Below are 19,860 nucleotides of genomic sequence, written 5' to 3'. Positions count from 1 at the left end.
TGCTGTGTATAAAAAACACGAAAAAACGAATTGAGAAAAACAAGTAAGGAAGCCTAAGTTTGGGTGTAACCGAACATTACATACTCAGCTGAGAGCTCCAATCACCATTTTTCATCCCTTTTTTCGTATTTGGTATAGAATTATGGCATTTTTTTCATTTTTCGAAATTTTCGATATCGAAAAAATGGGAGTGGTCATAGTCGGATTTCTGATTGACTGTGTAAAAAAACTGGGCCTGGCTTCAACCGATTTCGACCGTTTTCACAGAAAACAGTTATCGTCATAGAAGCTATGCCCTTACCAAATTTCACAAGGATTGGTACATTTTTGTTGGACGTATGGCATTAAAAGTATTCTAGACAAATTAAATGAAAAAGGGCGGAGCCATTGCCATTTTGAAAATTTCTTTTATTTTTGTATTTTGTTGCACCATATCATTACAGGAGATGAATGTTGACATAATTTACTTATATACTGTAAAGATATTAAATTTTTAGTTAAAATTTTACTTTAAAAATTTTTTTTTAAAAAGTAGCAGTGTTCGTCATCCGATTTTGCAAATTTTTATTTAGCACACATATAATAATAGGAGTCGGTAATGTATATATTAGGCCAGGTCGATTTATGGGGAGGCAAAAAAATCGCCCATTGCTCTGTGAAAATCATATTCTAGGGATCAAAATAAGAAACTTTGCCGAAGGAACCATACCTCTAAAACGAAATCTATGTCCCCCCCCCTTTGGGTCGTATATCTATCTCGATTAGTTTAAGCCGTTACGGGGTACCGTTATGCGAACAAAGTTAATATACTCTGTGAGCTCTGCTCAGCTGAGTATAAAAAGTTCCCAAAGCTCATTTTGCGGGATGATGCGAGTATACAAATTAAGGGATGTTACATACAAGTAAAAGTATTTGTGTATGTATGTATACCCCGAAAATGAACTGAAAAAATTTGTAAATACTAAGTAAAAATCAAGCAGAAAAATTTTCATTGCCTACATTTTTCAGCTGTGAAACCTTGCCAAAAAAAGTGTTAGTGTTCAATGGAATGCATTGCATATGCATGGGGGTTAAGATGTGTGGCGTTAAAAATTGAAAAAAGGTACACAAAAATCTTGACATTGCAATAGATTGGATTTCTTTTGCTTTTGCACACCATAGCACTGAAGTATTGCATGTTTGATTTTCACACTTTTCTTTGCTTGCTGGAAAACTTTGTGTACACTCACTTTTAGGCGCCACTTCAATTTAACACACCTTTTTTACGGTATTTTGGTAACTTTTTTAAAATTTTTGCAGAATTTTTGCACATTTGCACCTTTTACTTGCACTTTTTCATTATAATTTTTGTATTTGTTGTAATTTTTTTTTTTGTTCGTTGTACCCGAGTTATCCGTGTTCAGCTGTACATCCTTAACTATTCCAAACGAAAGACTGAATCTGGACTTTGTCAGGAACTTGCGCTAACAGCAACGATGGTAGCAAACGATAGATGAATTACTTTAAAATAATGTGTGATTGCTGTTGTTATAGTTGTTATTGGCACAAGAAAAGCTCTTGAGCGCAGGTAGCGCAAGCTCAGAGCGCAAACATATCAATTAAAAGCTCCAAGCGAGTTTTCAATGCAAATGCATTTGCTGTTGTTGTTATAGTTGTTGCAGCATGCTGTCGTTTTTGTCGTATGTCGTGCAAGTTCGTTGAGGACTCGCTGGTTGGTTGCTTTGAAAAAGGCGCGAATGCCGCTTGTAAACAAATAGCAAAAACATTGATAAGGGAGAGCGCTTCGTATGCGCATGCAGAATATAATCCAACTCTCTGTTTTGGTTTAGCGCTCTCTCGTTTTTTTTACTTTGTTGCTCCTTTCTAAGCTCTACCTCTCGCTTCCCTTCCTTGTCTCTTTCTCGTCTCGTCTCTCTTCGTGTTTTTCAGTCTCTCTTGCATCCTTCGCCTATTTAGCCCTTCATCTTCCATACTTTATTCTCCTCCCTGTCTCACTTGGTTTCATAATATTGCACTGTTTTTGTTTTCCTTCATTTCTCCGTACGTCTCATTCGAACTCCAAGTTATATTTTATTCACATTCATGAAGCGTTACAAAAACAACAACAATAGCTACCATTGTGGGAGCGTGTCCAACTTAAACATACATATTTCATTCATATCCACATGTTCCGTTTGTCCTTGTCCAGGGCATGACCGTGCAAGAAATAGCAAAAATAATAACATATTCTTATAAAATTGATTCTGCCTTGTCCATTGACATCATGCAGACAAACACCAGACTACTCACAAAAGTACTAGTTTACAACCACATCACTGTTATTACTCCTGCCCACTGAAAAGTTATGGGGATAGGGGAAACCCTCCGTTGTGGAGGGAGAACACTTAGTCACTTCAGTGCTTCCAATAGGCGGATCTTCAACAACGACAGAGAAGTAAACTACCTCCGGACTGCGAATTTTACCTGTTGAAGCTTAACATTTTTAAGTATCAGAGAAGGAAAGCTGAGCTGAACTCTTGAGCGAGCTATTGTGAAAACGTGGATGAGTGCAATGAGTCTCTCAGGCTGGGGAAGATCCCCAAGGGAGATCCTGAGTTGAAGAATTCCTTGATTTACTAATCGACCCTCATTTTCCGAATGTTTCAAGTAGACAGTAATCTGCTTCACTGGCGGTTATCGTCCACGTTGGTGTTGTTTAATCGGTGGACAGGAGTCTTGAATTAAAACCACCCTTAATGAGGGCAATAGCTCTGGTGCAATTTGGCAGGTTTAAGTACTGTGGAATTATTCTTGATAGCAGCTTAATGTCGTGGGCGATTGCCAAACGCTGGTTGCTCTCACCAAGGGCGGTGCACTAGCTTCGGATTCATTCCTGGCAGGATATACATACTACTGTTCGCCGACTTGCCCTCCTTTTTGCGATATTCACCCACGACGTAGACGAGACGTAAGTGCCTGGAGTCGTTACGTATTCGAACCTCCGGGGAAAAAATCCCAGATCGATGTCTGCGTTAACGCGTTGCATCGAACGATTGTTTGGGTTGGAAGGATGGGCAGAAACGTGAATCGCCTTACCTACATACAGTCTTGAACATCGGCAGTACAACATACATTCGTATATCTTCTGCAAAACGAGTTTGTTGATATTTGATATCGGCATAGCATCATTTCGATAGCAATATTGCCAAGTCAGTGGTCTACTCCGCTGATAAACTGACGTTGCTGCTACTACTTTGACGGCTTTCAAATTGTGAGATAGTTTATGCCCAAGCTACAAGACTGTTGGGTTTATCAAACATTTATATGCAAAAAGGCATGCTATGGTGGTTCCACTGCCCATCCGTTTGCTGTCACATTGCTGTCATCAGCATTTACAGTTACTTTTTATGTTTCTAACATATTGTTTTTAGCTGCGTTGGTGACAGCGCACTGTTTATTAACTGAATTATTATAATAAGCAAAGGGTGTGTCGTTAGTCGCATTATTTTCGAAAAAAACAGTTTTAGGTATCTGCTTTAATTAGCTTTGCAGTCACCAGCCAGAATATCACATCGACCGCTACCTCGTTACCCCTCCAATATCTTTGCAGGCGACTTTTTTGCATGCGACGTTGTAGGGGTAAGCGGTTTTCGTCCAATATGGCATTAATCTATGTTCTTCAAAGTCTTCTCAGAAGATCGACTATTATTACCTAAGATCGTAATGCCTGGAAGAGCTAAGATTGCAGTATCTAACGATAAATCCTCTGATGCAATTATTTTCGGAGCATCAAATCCGCTAGCAAACATATACTTACCGAAACGTTCATCGTCCTTTCTTCACACTGGATCAAAAATATACATATTCTCACTTAGGGAGGAGGAAAACAGATTTAAGACATAACCTGGAAGAGACTAGCTCACTAAAAATAAGCAAACAAAGTCTCTAGCGTTACAACCTTCTGGCTGTATAACATGCTGACGTCCTGTAGCCGCGTGCGCTCAACCTAACTCAAGACGCCCGCGAGATAGTTCCGAGAGCACATCCACATATCTTTGCTGTTTTAGAGTATCCTGTGCGGTGGATGAGCTTGGTGCTAACTGCGGTATAATAGTCACATTCAAGATGGATAATGAACCGCAGTGAACCTCTCCTCCCCACTTTGTCGACCAGCCGCGTTGTAGGCTCGGATTAAGATATCTGGGAATCTGTCGTTGTGCATATACAGAAAAGCTCTTACAATCTGGAGTTTTGCCTTGCTGCAGAAAATATCCATCCCCACTTCCTTATTGCTTCGTCTAAGCCAAATGGTTTTTCGCCGAAACACACTCGCTGAAGGTGGAGTGTTTTTTTCATGGATTCTTCTACTATAGAAGAGACTAGCTCACTAAAAATAAGCAAACAAGGTCTCTAGCGTTACAAACCTTCTGACTTTATAACATGCTGACGTCCTGTAGCCGCATGAGGTCATCCTAACTCAAGACGTCCGCGAAATAGTTCCGAGAGCACATCCACATTGGTTTGCTGTTTTAGAGTATCCTGTGCGGTAGATGAGCTTGGTACTAATAGTACTGTACTAATAATGATGTGCATCTTCAAAAGTGGAGATCTCTGATTGCAAGACGTGATAGAATACTACCCTTAACATTCATATCCACATTAAATCCCTTCACCAGCCCCAAGCCCCACATGAGTAAGCCATTAAAAATGGTGGGGTGCTTGTTGTTCATCAGTCTATATCTCCCGCCCTGAAGCCTATTTTGAGCGCGGGCTGCTGTTACCCTCCAAACAATGCCCATCGGTTGTATCTTTGACATTAAAACAATACCAACGCTCCATAAAAGAGGATCGTCCCCGCCACCATATCCTACAGCCAGTGCACCACCCTATAAGCGAGTCCTCAGCACTTGCCAATGGCCCCACAGTAGCAACACAAGGCGACTGAGGGTTTTCTAGCTATGTACTTTAGGTGGTTCTTAGTTAATATAATGACAAGGTACTTTAACGCTGCAGTTAAGATAGCCCGGTCCGAATAATCATACGTCGCCAAATGTGGGATCTGGTATCTCCCCACGTACTTCTTGCAGCAAACCTCGACTACCGGTCGCCCAGCAGTGTGTTATTAAATAGGTCCAGAGACGATTCGTTTACCATTCCTATTTAAGCTTTCCCAAAAGCAGTCCGTTTTACTGAAAGCCGCTTCGATGTCGATAAAAAGGCCCAGCTCAAAGTACGTGCGCGCAAATAACAACGAAATGATAACCAGATGGAGAGCTGTTTCAGTAGACATACATTTATAATAGGTATGTTGATGGCCCAACTTCTTTTTGGATACTGCAACAGGTTAAACTTTATAACAAAAGGAACTTGCACAAAGGAGCAGGTGGAAAAAAATTCCGAGTGCATTCTCCTTCCCGATGCTCTGTTGAGACAATCCCTAGTACAAAATCTGAGAATTGTTGCCAGTTTCAAAATGTTTGGAATAGACTTGGCACTTGTGCATCGCTGCAGCCATTAATCTTTACTGTATAGCAAGTCCATGAACGCTTCAATGGTTAGTATGATGTTTAGTTCTTAACACACGTAACAACATGTTTAGAAAGTTATAATGTTTAGAAAGCTAGAATTTCGTGTTAAAATTCTTTCAGTCGTTTTCCACTTCTGGCTAGTTCCAGGACTTAAGCTTTTTTCTTCATAATAAATAATTTTGCTTTTATTTTATGTGACAGCTGATGGGAATGTGCTTTTCTGAATGGTTGAATTTATCGAATTATCAAACAATGACACTAGTCTTCATCGTATGAGTGTCATGGTAGGTATAATGGCTGCGATCATGGCGCCCAAGTAGCTAATGAAAAGCCGTTTTGATGCCATAAAACTCGTCTGAACCTACTGAGTACTACATGGATATGTTTCACAACCAACCTGAGTTGTTTATAGAATCAAGAATGTTTGCCTTCCCTATTTCCGCTAATCTTCCTAGATATTCAAAAAAAGAGCTCCCGAATGATCTTAAACTGGTTCTAGCCAGAGCCGGGCATTTACACAGAAAATGCTCAACAGTCTCTTTTTCATCCTTACAACTTCTGCAGTGGTCATTGTTGGGAACACCCATCTTTTCCGCATGTGTGCCTAAAGCCCAGTCACCAGTGCAGACCGCTATAAGTCTATGGGTGTCGACCCTGGATCTCCCCAGCAGATACCTTGTTTTCCTTTCGTTGTAGTCCGGCCAAATGGCTTTTGAAATCGCACAACCTGCGGTGCTCTTCCATTTTTGTCCGGCTTTGTTCACATAAAAATCTCGAATAACTCCATTGACCAACCCCAGGGGTATACCTACTTCAACACTGGCTATTCCCTCACACCCCTCTGCTGAGCCCCTACGTGCCATTTCGTCAGCCATCTCATTTACCTCGATTCCCCTATGTCACGGAACCCAGATAATGGCTATTTCCAGAGTGTCGGTCAGCGCCGATAAGATTTGTTTGCATGACCCTACCAGCTTTGAACTAGTGTATGGTGCAGCTATCGCCTTAATTGCTGCTTGACTGTCAGAAAGGATAGAGACTTTGCCAGTTATGCTCCTTGCCTCGAGCAGTTTACAGACCTGCCAAATTGCGACGACTTCTGCTTGAAATACACTGCAGTATGACGGTAGTTTGAGCGACGTAGAAATGTCTAGGGAGTGCGAGAAGATACCAGCTCCCACCCCTGAGTCCATCTTAGAGCCATCAATGTAGATTAGTATGCCGCTGCGCAGTGTCATAATACCGAATGAAAATTCGTTCGATTAGCTCTTTCAATCACAGTCGAAGATCGAATTTGTCTCATAATAGGTGCCTATATATATTAACCAAGTAGTAATACAATAATTGTTTAGTCTTTATAATATTGTCCGATTATTTATTTCTATTCTATTTCATTAGTATTTTTTCGCTATTTTTATTTAAATGTTTGTTTGTTGTTTTTGATAAAATAATTTGCAAATTTTGTTATTATTTACTTCTTTGTTATCGTTTTCCTTGTTGAATGCGGAAATACTTAGGTATGTAAATATATGTGTGTGTGTGTTCTTGTACATATGTATGTATGCATTTCTTGCTAAAAACTATTTTTTGTTATCTATTTTATTAGCTATTATCTAGTACATTATTTTGTTTTTAATATTAATATTGTTTGTATGTATGTATGTATGTAGGTATGTATGCATTCTTGTTAGTTTCATTCATGTATCAGATTAGGATATTTGTTGTTTTTGTTTGCTAAATTTGTATATGCAACGATTGCTTTTATTTTCTTACATTCTTTTTATTATTCATTCATGCACTTTTTCTATATATACTTTAGTTTTTTATTTACTTTATTATATATATACTATATATATTCATACTTCTACAACTAAAAATAATATTAAGTGTGAACGAATAAAAAAAAAATAATAATAATAAAACCGCAAAAATTAAAAAAGAAGTGCATATTTTTTGAAAAATTTGCATTCAGCTATGAGAGCTAAATTAAATAGCTGAATGTATTTTAGACTGGGTTGGTCCCCATACAAAAAAAAAATTGCAAATATCCGCCCCTAAATTTAAAGATTATGTTGAGAGGGTTTCGGAAAAAAAATTTTTGTTTGATCCTTCGAAATATAGCCGAAAAGGTTTTTTCGTTGTAACTTGGTTATTTGACGTCCGATTTTTAAAATTGATATGTCATTATTGTGGCCTTGAGAAGCTTCACTTTTCTTTCCAATGTCCTTTTATGCTAACAATTTTGTTAGCTGGCCTAATCATGATCGACTTCATAGCTTAAAAGGACATTAGAAAGAAAGTGAAGCTTCTCAAGGCCAAAATAATGACATATCAATTTTAAAAATCGGACGTCAAATGACCAAGTTACAACGAGAAAGCCGATTCGGCTGTATATCGAAGGATAAAAAAACAAAATTTTTTCCGAAACCCTCAACATAATCTTTAAATTTAGAGGCGGGCATTAGCAACTTTTTTCGACCCAGTCTAATGTATTTCTCTATTTGGTTGAATTTTGGTTAAAGCTTTTCGCGCTCGGGCGCCAGGTTGGTCTTTTTTTCCTAGCACACGATTATTGAACATTCAAGTTTATTTTTGCTCGAAAGGTGGATTAAGAAAAGTACATCGATTTTCACAAGATTTTCGAAAGGAAATCGGCAAAAATCATTAAGAGCCTCTGAAACTCTAATGGAGACGGTAGTGGACAACCGTCAAACACTTGTCTAACAAAATACAGTGATAAAATATTCATCGCCTCGAAATAAAGTGCAAGCGCTTTAGTAGACAAGGCTAAAGCTTGTGCAAACACAAGTGTCTCCCATTACCCCTAAAGAAGTAATTAAAAATATCAAGCCTTCCAAGTCAATAGGTCCAGGAGCTATAGCCATGCCAATGCTTACACAGCTGCGATGCGAGAGTAAGCTGCTTTTGTCATACCAGAACAATGGAAAATTGCAAGTGCAGTTCCACTACTCGAGCCTGGAAAACCAGCTAACAAAGGTGAGTCATATCCAACGATTTCACTACTTTCGTCAGTAGCGAAGACGTTAGCAAACGCATTGCTCACTCTTTTTACTGCCAACCTTCGCTAAGCCCGGCTTCCGCAAAATGCACAGCACTACCAAAGTCAGATAAACTACGTACTAAACTAGCCAAAACTTCAGCAAAGGACGGTGCTCGTGGCACTTGACATGCCAAAAGCCTTTTATACAGCCAACACGGATCGCAAATTGTCTAAATAGTCGGCAAGCGTCGGTTCAATTTACGAACGCCATCAGCCATCAACGCTGCCGATGAAGGAATTTAGCAGTTCCCGAAATGGATCTATACAACGAGTTTTGGCAGTTGTCTAAAATTTTTTCTTTCTTCTATTCTAATTTAAAAATTTTTTCAATTAAGAAAAAATTTATCGTAACAATAATAATGATAAAAAATTATTGTTAGGCCTTGAGCTCGATTCGAACCCGCGATCATACAAATCAGTAGGCCGATATAACAACAAAAATAAGAAAAATCAATTTTAGTTTAGGAACGAAATTTTAAAATGCCTAAGTATTTGATACAGGGTATGACGCCGTTCAAGCTTACTGGCACTGTTAACTCCAAATATCTTTGAAAAACACATAAGACGGGTGAGTTCACCCCGAGCGGTTTAGGGGGTTAAAATATACCCGCGGTAGGTATGCCTGTCGTAAGAGGCGACTAAAATACCGGATTCAAGGGGTTTGTGTAGCGCAGCCCTTTCAGGTTGCCAGCGCAATACATAGCTTCTCCAAACCCAATTCTCAACCTCACCTATCCTTGACGAATCCTGGTTCATTAACAGCCGATGCTCTGGCGACCCCGAACTCCTCATGGATCTAGGGGGTGGGAGGTCGGGATTGCCTAAAAGGTCGCATGTGGTCATAACAAATTGTTCCCGAGATGGTCGGGCTTGGTGCCGGAACGTACCGGATCTGCATCCGGCAAAGGACCATCAACTCGATAACACTCCCCAAGGCCTTCGGGGAGTGTCCTTATCGCTACAACAACAACAACAACGGGTGAGTTCACCTGAATGTTCGAGCGACTACGCATACCCAAAAAAATTATATTCGAGCCTTTTTTCTTTTCTTCGACTTTGATTTTTAAGGTTTTTTCATGACCTACTAAAAAAATTTTCATTTGATTGTAAAATTTTCATGTATACCTTGTCCGACCCAAAAATGTCCTCTAAAAACGATGTCGATTACAGCTTAAAAAAAAAAACAATATTTTTAGTAGGTCATGAAAAAAACCTTAAAAATCAAAGTCGAAAAAAAAGTAAAAAAAAATTAAATTTCGCAGGCTCGAAAATTATTTTTTTGGGTATGCGTAGTGGAACTTTTTTCCTGAGCCCAAATCCTATCGAAAAATCGATGGCGCGATATCGGTTAACTTTTGTCCATATAAATCGACCCACCCTAATACATATATCGACATAACAATTAGACATTTAACAACAGTGTCATTTTTGTTGTGAGGCTAAGGTCCATGGTTTTCGACGTATAGAATTGAGCATAAATTAAGCGAATGTTAAACTTTAAACAAAACTCAACTAAATCGCAATTGGTTGATTTGTTAAAAAACAAATTGAAACTAGAAAATTTTTCCAGCGTAAGGATTAACTTGGATCGATTTGTATGGACGAAAGTTAACCGATATCGCGTCATCGATTTTTCGATAGGATTTGGGCTCAGGGAAAAAAGTGCCACTACGCATACCCAAAAAAATAATTTGGAGCCTGCGAAAAAAAAATGGCGAAAGGGTCAATTTTTCGACCAAAAAACTCCCCAAAACCCAAAAAAAAAGTTTTTTTTTTTAAACTGTTGTAAAAACGTTGGTGATAAGTTTTTTGAAAAAAAAAATAAAATTTTTTTGGGTTTTGGGGAGTTTTTGGTCGAAAAATTTACCCTTTTATGGCAAAAATGGCAATAACAGTTTTTTGGAAAAAAAAAAATATTTTTTGGGTTTTGGGGAGTGTTTTGGTCGAAAAATTTACCCTTTCGCCATTTTTTTTTTCGCAGGCTCGAAAATTATTTTTTTGGGGATGCGTAGTGGAACTTTTTTCCTGAGCCCAAATCGTATCGAAAAATCGATGGCGCGATATCAGTTAATAAATCGACCCAGTCTAGTAAGAATACTTTTTCACTATAGAATAATATTAGTCGGCACAAACAATTCACGAGCGCTATTCTGCAACTCGAAACGAATTTATGTAAACATTTTCTATGTAACTTTTGATTTTATTTTATGAAAACAGAACTCCCAAAACTAAAACAACAATATACAAAAAAAAAAACTATAAATGATTTCTACATATATGTATATATATATATATATATATATATATATATATATATATATATATATATATATATATATATATACGCTTCAAGTACAGTATAGGACCCCAGCTAAACTCTACTACTTAAATACAAACACGGAAAAAAGATTGGCACAAGCACTTTTTTGCTATTTTCACCAAGTTTTGCATAAGAAAAATAAATAAAAAAACGAATAAATATGTTTTTAAATCACTATAAACTGAAGTTCAAGATCTTTGGAGATGGGAAAGGGGTAAATACCAGGTAAATTAGTTATATATGATACAAATGGGTAAATACCCAAAGATTTACCCAAAAGAAGGGTAAAAATATGGGAAACAGACGCACAAATTCAAATAAAAATGTACTCGAGTTGTCCTATACACTCAGAGAAAAAATCGTTCTAAATTGAACGAAACAAGCTCAAAATTAAGAACATTCGTTGACAAAAGTCTGTTAAGTACGTTTTTTCTTAACTTGTGACCGATGGGCTTGTTTTAAGAACGGTTTTTCCAAGCAAACCGTTCGTATTTTATGACCAGTTTGGCATTGATGTGTGAACCTTCTGTGCTCATTTCAATCACTACTTGGGCTTGATTGAAGATTTTTCGTTCTCACGCTTCGTGAACGATTTGGGGTCGATTTAACATTTTTTGGTCTCGATTCAAGAATGGTTCGTGCTTGATCTTTGGTGGGAGGGGAAAGTATTTTTTTCACCAGGTACCCATTTATTTTTATTAATAATAACTTTTTTGTCGTAAATAAAAAATATTTATAACAAAAATTTTTTAATAAAATTCAAAAGGTTAAGAAAAAATTAATAATATACATTTTTTCATAAATTTCTCTTATTGAGAAATTCTTAATTGATGATGAAATCTAAATATACTCTTAAAACATTTCATAACAAGTTTGAGAATTGCCTGTGCATATGTGAATGGAACTGAATGAAAAATAAGAGTTAAAAAAAAGGATACAAAAATTGTTTTATAAAATTCAGAGTTTGACGGTAATCGAACTCGCGCCACACGATAGCAACCGCAATATCATAGCCGCTGGGCCACTACAACTGCTGAAAGCTTGTGCCAAATGTTGTATTTAACATTGTATTACACACGAATTGTACCGTTTCTTTTTACTTGAACTTAATTTAAGAACATTGTTCGCATTAATAGAACATTCGTTCTTATTTTAAGACCAGCCGTTCTCTTTTCAAGAACATGGTTGTCAGTTCAAGAACAAGGTTATTGTTTTGAGAACAGGTCGTTCGTTTTTCAAGAACAAAAAAGTAAGACCATGAAAAGCTTGAATTGAGTCCGGTGGTGCTGGATTTTAAAACGGCGTTTTTCTCTGAGTGTATAGGTGGGTGGTTATCCATTGCGCTATCGAATTAGTTTTAATCTGTAATCCAGGGTTTTTCAAAAATCTTTACCCAGTAATCCCAGAGTTAAATTTTAGTTTAGCCAACAAACATTTTAAAACACAAAAGAGTCAGAAAAAATATTTAAAGCGGAGCGTTTAAAGCCGATATGAGCTCACTTGAGAGGCCGGAATATATATCATTTGAGCCTAAATCTGAATAAGAGTCCGATATGAATCTTATCAGCTTATATTTAGCTTCTACTGGCACTCTTTAAGGCAACATTTATAACTCTAAATAACTCTTATTAAATGACACATATTTTGCCTATTTACTAGGCATCGTTCCGGCTTATTGGCGGCATATAGGATTCGACACACCAGGACAAAGTGCGGCAGTTTTGCTGTGAAGAGGCGGAAAACGTCGATGACAATACAAAAAAAGAATAGTCACGGTAACAATAATGTACAAATGTAATTCATTTTTACTTAAAATAAAAAACTGTTGTGACAGATATAAATATTTGATAAATGATCACTTTTCTGATATCCACATTTCCCACTTATTTTGGGATAAATTTCAGATTCTTAATATATGAGCGCCATAAGCATGTTTGAGGGGTAGCTTTGCTTGCTTAAATATGTATACCCTATAAACATTCTCGAAGCGCTCACAATTCCAATATGGGTCCAAAATATGTTAAAAATTTCAGCCTCATATATGTTATCACCTATGAGTCTGTTATGATTCAAATTTGATGAAATTATGAATAAACGAAAAATATTAAAATTAGTGAACTAGACAGCTCCGGCATAAAATTTCAGAAATTTACTGCCACAATTTATTCTAAATAAAAATGTAATTCAATTAATACTAATTTCATTTCTATCTTATGCTTATGGCAGTTTTATTACAACAATTTTCTCATCTATGTTTTTCGCTTCGGATATGTGTCAAAACTTCTTCCTAAAAGCCCTGAAATATTGTCACTATAGGACTCGAAATTAGCAGTATATGAGGCTCATATATGAGACCTGTATAAGACTCATATTAGAGGCAAAATATCAGCTGTTTATGAGCGTGCTAGGAGTCATATCAAATTCACTTCAGGCTAATAAATGAGTTCATAAGAGTGCAAACGATCCAAAATTCGGACTCCTCTCGTACTAATTGTTGACTACGAATGTTTGCTGGGTTGTTTGTTAAAATCAAAACGAATTTTTTTATTTTCAAACTACGTATAAATTTAATTGCTGAATTGTAATTCTAAGCAGACTCGATTCAAATGATGTTTAAATATCAAAAAAAAAAAAAAAAAAAAACAGATACAAAAAAGGAATTATCCGTGTATTTTACGGGTATTTACCCATAAAAATGGTAACTACCCAGTAATATCCCATCCCTAAAGATTTTACGTAAAATTCACGAAAATTCCTTGTAAAAAAAAGTTACGCTCAAAAGTTTACATGGCAGAAAAAGTTGAACTCAGCTGACAAAAAAAAAAGATTGACAAAAATCAGCAAATCTTTTTAGCGGATTAAGCAGAATACTTTATTATACTTAAATTCAATGCGCTACAAACTGCGTATTCAGAAAAATTCTTGAAATTTTCAGTGAAAATTTTAAAACTGTTTTGAAGATTCGTGTTTCGAATTTACGCGAATTTTATGCTAGATCTTAAACTTTGTTTTATATTGATTTTTTTACATATTTGTGCACGTTTCTATAAAAAAAAAATTTCGAAAATTATTTTTCCTAAGCAAATAGGCCAAAACAGACAAAAAATTCATTGTGCTTTTTTCAGTGAGTGTATGTGAAAATAAATCATTTCTAAACATTTTTTTTTATAAGAAATTAAATTTTATAATATTTATTTTATATTTGACATTCATACTACATATATGTATTTATTTGTATATAACGCATTTTCAACTGTATGTAATGTCATAGTTGATTTCATCAAAATTATCTACAATTAATTAATAATCAAAACGACTATGAGAACCTAACAGAGCTCGTTGTGTCACATTCATCTATATGTATGGAGGTGTATGTGTGTGACAACGATTTATTTGGAATCCAATAAATATTACACTATCATAACAAACAATATTGTGTGTACATTGTTTTTTTTTTTTATCTTTTCTAAATTTTTTGCTTTTTGTAATTTTTTGTTTGTTTATTTAATAAATTTCTATATATATTAAGGTGTGGACTTACTATTTTTTTTTTCTTGAATAGTGTTTGTGTCAATACGCCTTTGTCTCGCAATTTGTTTTTTGTTTTACATATTTGCTATATTCTCATGTGCCAATCTCCAAAGATCTGGTCTATTTATATATTGAATATCATAACTGTTAGATATTTGCATTTTAGTTTTTTGATGGTTTTGTTTAAAAATCAGTCCATGCAGCATTGTGTTCATTTACTTCTTATTTCTGTAGGCGAAAGAAGAGAAACAAAAAGAGTGTTTGTTGTAATAAATGTGTTTGTAACTTAAGCGCAGAGAATAAAGATGGCTTTATAGCAATATTTTTTTTTAGTTTACATAATTTTGCACTTTTTAAAATTTTAAATAATTATTTTTTTGTTTTTAATATAAGTAAAATATCTTTTAAAGTGTTAACAGCAACCTTAAGTATTGTTAAAAAGACTGACCCATTTCTATTATGCATGACTAATTCAATTATTTGACTTTCTACTCACTTGATAGCCCGGTCCATAATATTGTTAATACGCGTCTCTGAATAGCCCGGCACTAATTTGTGTATGATTTCTTTGAGGAACAAATCACAGACACCTGGACTGCTACGTTCAGCCAACTCGAGTACGGACTTCAAGTCACCAATGTCAGATACATTTGAATTTTTACTAGAATTTGCATACTTTCGTTGAATCTGTGAAAAGAAAATATATAAATTAGAAATAATAAAACAAAAGTTTAAATTTTGCATAGAAATCTAGAAATCTATGCGTGTTTTTGTATCAAAGTGTTATTCCGAAAATTTCGTGAATATTCGAAAACTTTAAAATTTTTGTAATGACATATGTATATGTATATGTATATGTATATACATATGTCATTTCTTTTCATTTTCCATTTTTTTTAATCTTCAATTAAATCTTTTCTAACTTTCTTAAATCGTTACTTTAACTTTTTTATATTTTCATGCTCTTTTGTTTGTTTTTTTATCAAAAAATGTTTCTTTTAGTATACTTTTTTTATTTAATATATTTTGCTCTTTTAAATTTTTCTTTCCCGTTATGTTTTTCTATAATTTCCTAAATCTTTTTAAAGCAGTTCTTTTTTTACTCAATTTATTTTTCATAAATCTTTCTTAATTGCTTTTAATATTTTACATTTTTTTTCTCAGCGATATTTAATTTTTATTTTTACATTTTCTCTTTTTTTTAATTCCTTATATTTTAAGGTTAGAAATTTTTAAAAGTTATTTTAAAATATTTCCTATATTGGATTTCTGTCATATGCTTTATGCTTAATTTTTCAACTTTTTAATATGTATTTATCATAGTTTTTAATTTTTTCACCACTTTTATTTTTAATATTTCGGTTTGGTGTTTTTTTCGACGTCGATTTAAAAATTTTTGTACCGTTCCTATTTTTTAATTTTTATTTATTTCTTGTTGTCTTTTTTGTTTGTTTTTCTTTTCAAATTATTATTTTTTCATTCCCATGTTCAATATAACAATAACAATGTTACATCACCAACATTTTGCACAGACATAACTTGGAACAGTTTTGAAATTACTTTTACGAGGGACCTACATTTTTCTCACTAGCTGCTCCTGGAATCGATTCTGGAACCTTTGGTATAAAGAACACATTTTTCACTATATCTCGGCGCTTACCATTTTCGAAACCGAGCGAAGATTCGAATGTTTGGATAGCTTTAAACAGTTTTCAATATAGATATTAGACTGGGTCAATTTATTAACCGCTATCGCGCCCTCGATTTTTCGATAGGATTTGGGCTCAGGAAAAAATTCCACTACGCATACTCAAAAAAATAATTTTCGAGCCTGCGAAATTTCATTTTTAAAATTTTTTTTAACTTTTTTTCGACTTGTATTTTAAGGTTTTTTTCACGACCTACTAAAAACATATTGATTTGATTGTAAACAAAATATTTTTATTTTTTTTTTGCAAAAAACTGTTATCGACAACGTTATTGGCGGACATTTTTGGGTCGGACAGAGTATACATATGAAAATTTATTTAGAAGGTCATGAAAAAAAACCTTAAAAATCGAAGTCGAAAAAATGCCAAAAAAAATGAAATTTCGCAGGCTCGAAAATTATTTTTTTGGGTATGCGTAGTGGAACTTTTTTTTCTGCCCCCAATTCTATCGAAAAATCGATGGCGCGATATCGGTTAACTTTCATCCATACAAATCGACCCAGCCCAATAGATATGTATTCGAAGACATGAGTAAAAACTTGAATAATTAAAAACTACTAATATTTTCAGAAAATCTTCTTTTAATTCGTTCGAAAATTTTATCATTTACTTTATTATCTTTAATTGGAAAACTTTCTCAATTTCTACACATGTACATTATTATTTTATTAAATATTTTTCCGACTTTTCATTTTTATTTTGTTTTTAATTATTTCAAATAAAAAATCACCCGAAAATTTTAACCAGCTTTTTGAGAAATTTAATTATTATTAGCACATACAAATTTTCCAAAAACATTTGAATAGTTCTGTAATTTTATTCTACAATCAAAAGTTCACTTGCTTTAAGAAATTAATTTCAATTGTAAGACATATTCGAATATTCGAAAATAATCATAATTTTTTCGAATAACCGCGTATTCGGATATCATCATCATTAATTGGCGCTTAACCGTCTAAGCGATTTGGCCGTATGCGGTTCCGACATCGAAATGAATTAAGCATATAAACGTTTCTACCAGATTTGTTGCAAACACACGAATAAGCGCAACCTGTTTTCATATTTTGAAATTTTTATATCTTCGAATTTGCATATTCCAAGTTTTCGTATTCCCAAGTTTTCATATCTTCGAATATAACAAACGCAGCGCTATTACTATCAAGCCCATCACACTCACGTCTGTTAACACTGGAAAGAGGAAATTATTCAAGCATGCGCTGTTTGTTTGCATCGTACGATTGCCGCTGCCACCACTCATTTTATGATGATTGGAATTATTTGACGCAACGGATGTAGCTGAAGCAGACGATGCTGATGATGCGGACACAACATCTATTGACGCACCACCGCCGCCGCCACCACCATACGATGAACGATCGCCACCGTGCGCACTACTATTCGACATATTCGCTGTTGTATTATTGCCATTATAATTGCCACTGCTCGCGCTCGAACTCAACATTGGTGATGAATTAGATGTTGCACCACCCGATGCGTGAATGCTACGTCGCTGCGTGCGTGACTCTTCATCACGCAACAAATGATCGTCACTTTTGGCATGTTCGATGAGCTGTGAAGAGAAAAATTATATTTTGTATATTATTATGATATAATCCTAATAAAATTCAGCAGCGCATTACTGATGATCGTCTCTGCTCGTGTTCGTGCTCCTCCAGCGAAGCGGAACGACTCTGCCTTATATTCGATTTTGACTCCTGATAAACTGCATTGCTGCTGCTACTACTACTAATTTTCTTCATGCCATCGGCATTTGGTGAATTGCTACCACTCGACGAAGCGGTGATGTTCGATGATATCAACTCTTGACTGCCAGATGCTTGCTTATGTGTCGGACTAAGCGGTTGTTGATGTGTCGCCGACATATTGGAACTGCCCGTCGAACGTATTATACCAGCAGAGGCAGCGGTATGTTTGTAATGATTTAAATTGGTATCGCGTGGCGAAGATGCGGATGAAGTTGATGTAACTGATGATGGCATGCCAGGCGGACTACCCGGCGACATGTTATCATGCAGTTGTAGCTGCGTTGAGGATGAGGGTGAAGAAGACGGTAACGCTCCAGTTACTCCACCCGTAAAATGTTTATTGGCTGCATTAATTGCGATTGGCGTTGTTCCACTATTTTGTGAAAATTTCTGCGACAGTTTCATGTGTTCCATTTCTTTGAAACTACTATTGGCATCGGGACGTGGTGCATGATTGATGCTCAAACCTTTAACGGTCATTATCCATGGTTCATCATTATTGCCACCAGGCTTTGATTCGTCGCTGGAAAGTAAAGGAGAAAAGAAAATATTAAAAAGGTATTATATATCCAGCTATTTGTATTGACAATTGGTTTTTTGTTATCGGACAGGCTGTATAAAAATCAACTCACGGTGGAAACAGCGAAAAAAAGGGAACTCAAGGGGTTGTGTAGTGCAATATATAGCTTCTCCAACCCAATTGATAACCTCACCTTCGAGCGGCGAATCCCGTTTCACTAACAGACGAGGCTCTGGCGACCCCAAGCTCCTCATGAAACTTGGGCGTGGGGAGGGAGGGATGGCCTGAAAGTTTAATGTGGCCATATAAATCGTTCCCGAGATGGTCGGGCTAGCACCTTAATGGTGCTGTGCTACCGGAGCGTATCCGGCAAAGGACCATCACATCGATAACGCTAACCCCAGCGGGTTAGGGAGTCAGAATATACCCGCGGTAGGTATGCCTGTCGTAAGAGCCGACTAAAATACCAGATTCCAGGGGCTGTGTAGCGCAACCCTTCAGGTTGCCAGCGCAATATGTATATAGCTTCTCCAAACCCAATTGTCAACCTCACCTTTCCGCGGTGAATCTGGTTTCACTAACAGACAAAGTTCTGGCGACCCCAAGCTCTTCTTGAAACTTGAGGTAGGGAGGGAGGGAAGGATGGCCTGAAGGTTTAATGTGGCCACATTAATCGTTCCCGAAATGGTCGGGCTAGCACCTTAATGGTGCTGTGTTACCGGAGCGTACCGGAACTGTATCCGGCAAAGGACCATCACGTCGGTAACACTCCCCAAAGCCTTCGGGGAGTAACCTTATCGCTACAACAACAACAACAACAACAGCAGCGAACAAAAAAAAAACCGATAGGGGTGAATACATAAAATCTATGAGAGGCCATGAAAATGTTTAGTTGTTCGAAGTTTGGGCGTACCCACTATATAAGTGTATGTATGTTCTTCGAAATTTTCAAAATTAACGACAAAGGAAGCGTTGGTCAAAGCCAATTTCCTGTATTAGTGAGTGAGTTATCGAATTTTTTACGTTATTTGAAATTTTCGATATCTAATAAAGAGGCGTGGTTAATATTCGATCGAAAAATTTGAGAACATGCAACTTGCATTGGTTTCCTTCATTTTAATATTTTTTGTATGTCCGAAATTTTAGAAATCGAAAAAGAAGGCGTGGATGTTGCTCAATCTGAAATAAGGCAGGAATTGATCTTCTATTACAGAGTTGTTTGCTCTGTCCCAATTTTTCAATATAAGAATGCGAGGTTATTATTCGGTTCCGAAGTTTTACAGTGAATTATCAAAAAACAAAAAAAAAAAAACCTTCGATATCGCAAAATAAATAATAAATTATTTAAACCGAAATTGGAGCGAAAACTCAACAACTAATCGTACGTTACTCTTATTATATAATTGTATTAGTTACAAAATTTTCACTGCTCAGTTCGAAATTTTC

At 35.9% G+C, this 19,860-nt stretch overlaps 2 protein-coding genes across 7 annotated transcripts in view; both read right to left on the bottom strand.

Moving 5' to 3' along the window:
- Ac3 (Adenylate cyclase 3) overlaps positions 1–3,868 on the bottom strand; it is a 53,107-nt gene extending 49,239 nt beyond the window's left edge. For 2 of the 6 annotated variants that reach the window (XM_067764890.1, XM_067764895.1), the window contains exon 1: positions 1,000–1,409. The gene's annotated coding sequence lies outside the window, so the exon portion shown is untranslated. Of the gene's footprint in view, positions 1–999; positions 1,410–3,796 lie in introns of those variants that run through there. The other 4 variants (XM_067764894.1, XM_067764892.1, XM_067764891.1 and 1 more) reach the window with 4 other exon arrangements.
- A 2,983-nt stretch (positions 3,869–6,851) lies between these two features.
- Positions 6,852–19,860, bottom strand: part of GckIII (Germinal centre kinase III) — a 43,665-nt gene continuing 30,656 nt past the window's right edge. The window contains exons 6-9 of the mRNA XM_067764897.1: positions 17,769–18,417; positions 17,306–17,698; positions 14,916–15,106; positions 6,852–14,647 (exon numbers count right to left, since the gene is read on the bottom strand). Of these exons, the coding sequence (XP_067620998.1) occupies positions 14,635–14,647; positions 14,916–15,106; positions 17,306–17,698; positions 17,769–18,417 (1,246 nt within the window). The 3' untranslated portion in view covers positions 6,852–14,634. The remainder of the gene's footprint in view (positions 14,648–14,915; positions 15,107–17,305; positions 17,699–17,768; positions 18,418–19,860) is intronic.

This window comes from Eurosta solidaginis, chromosome 2 (assembly GCF_040869045.1).
Source record: "Eurosta solidaginis isolate ZX-2024a chromosome 2, ASM4086904v1, whole genome shotgun sequence".
NCBI lineage: Eukaryota > Metazoa > Arthropoda > Insecta > Diptera > Tephritidae > Eurosta > Eurosta solidaginis.
This window is presented reverse-complemented; position numbering and strand designations above follow the sequence as displayed.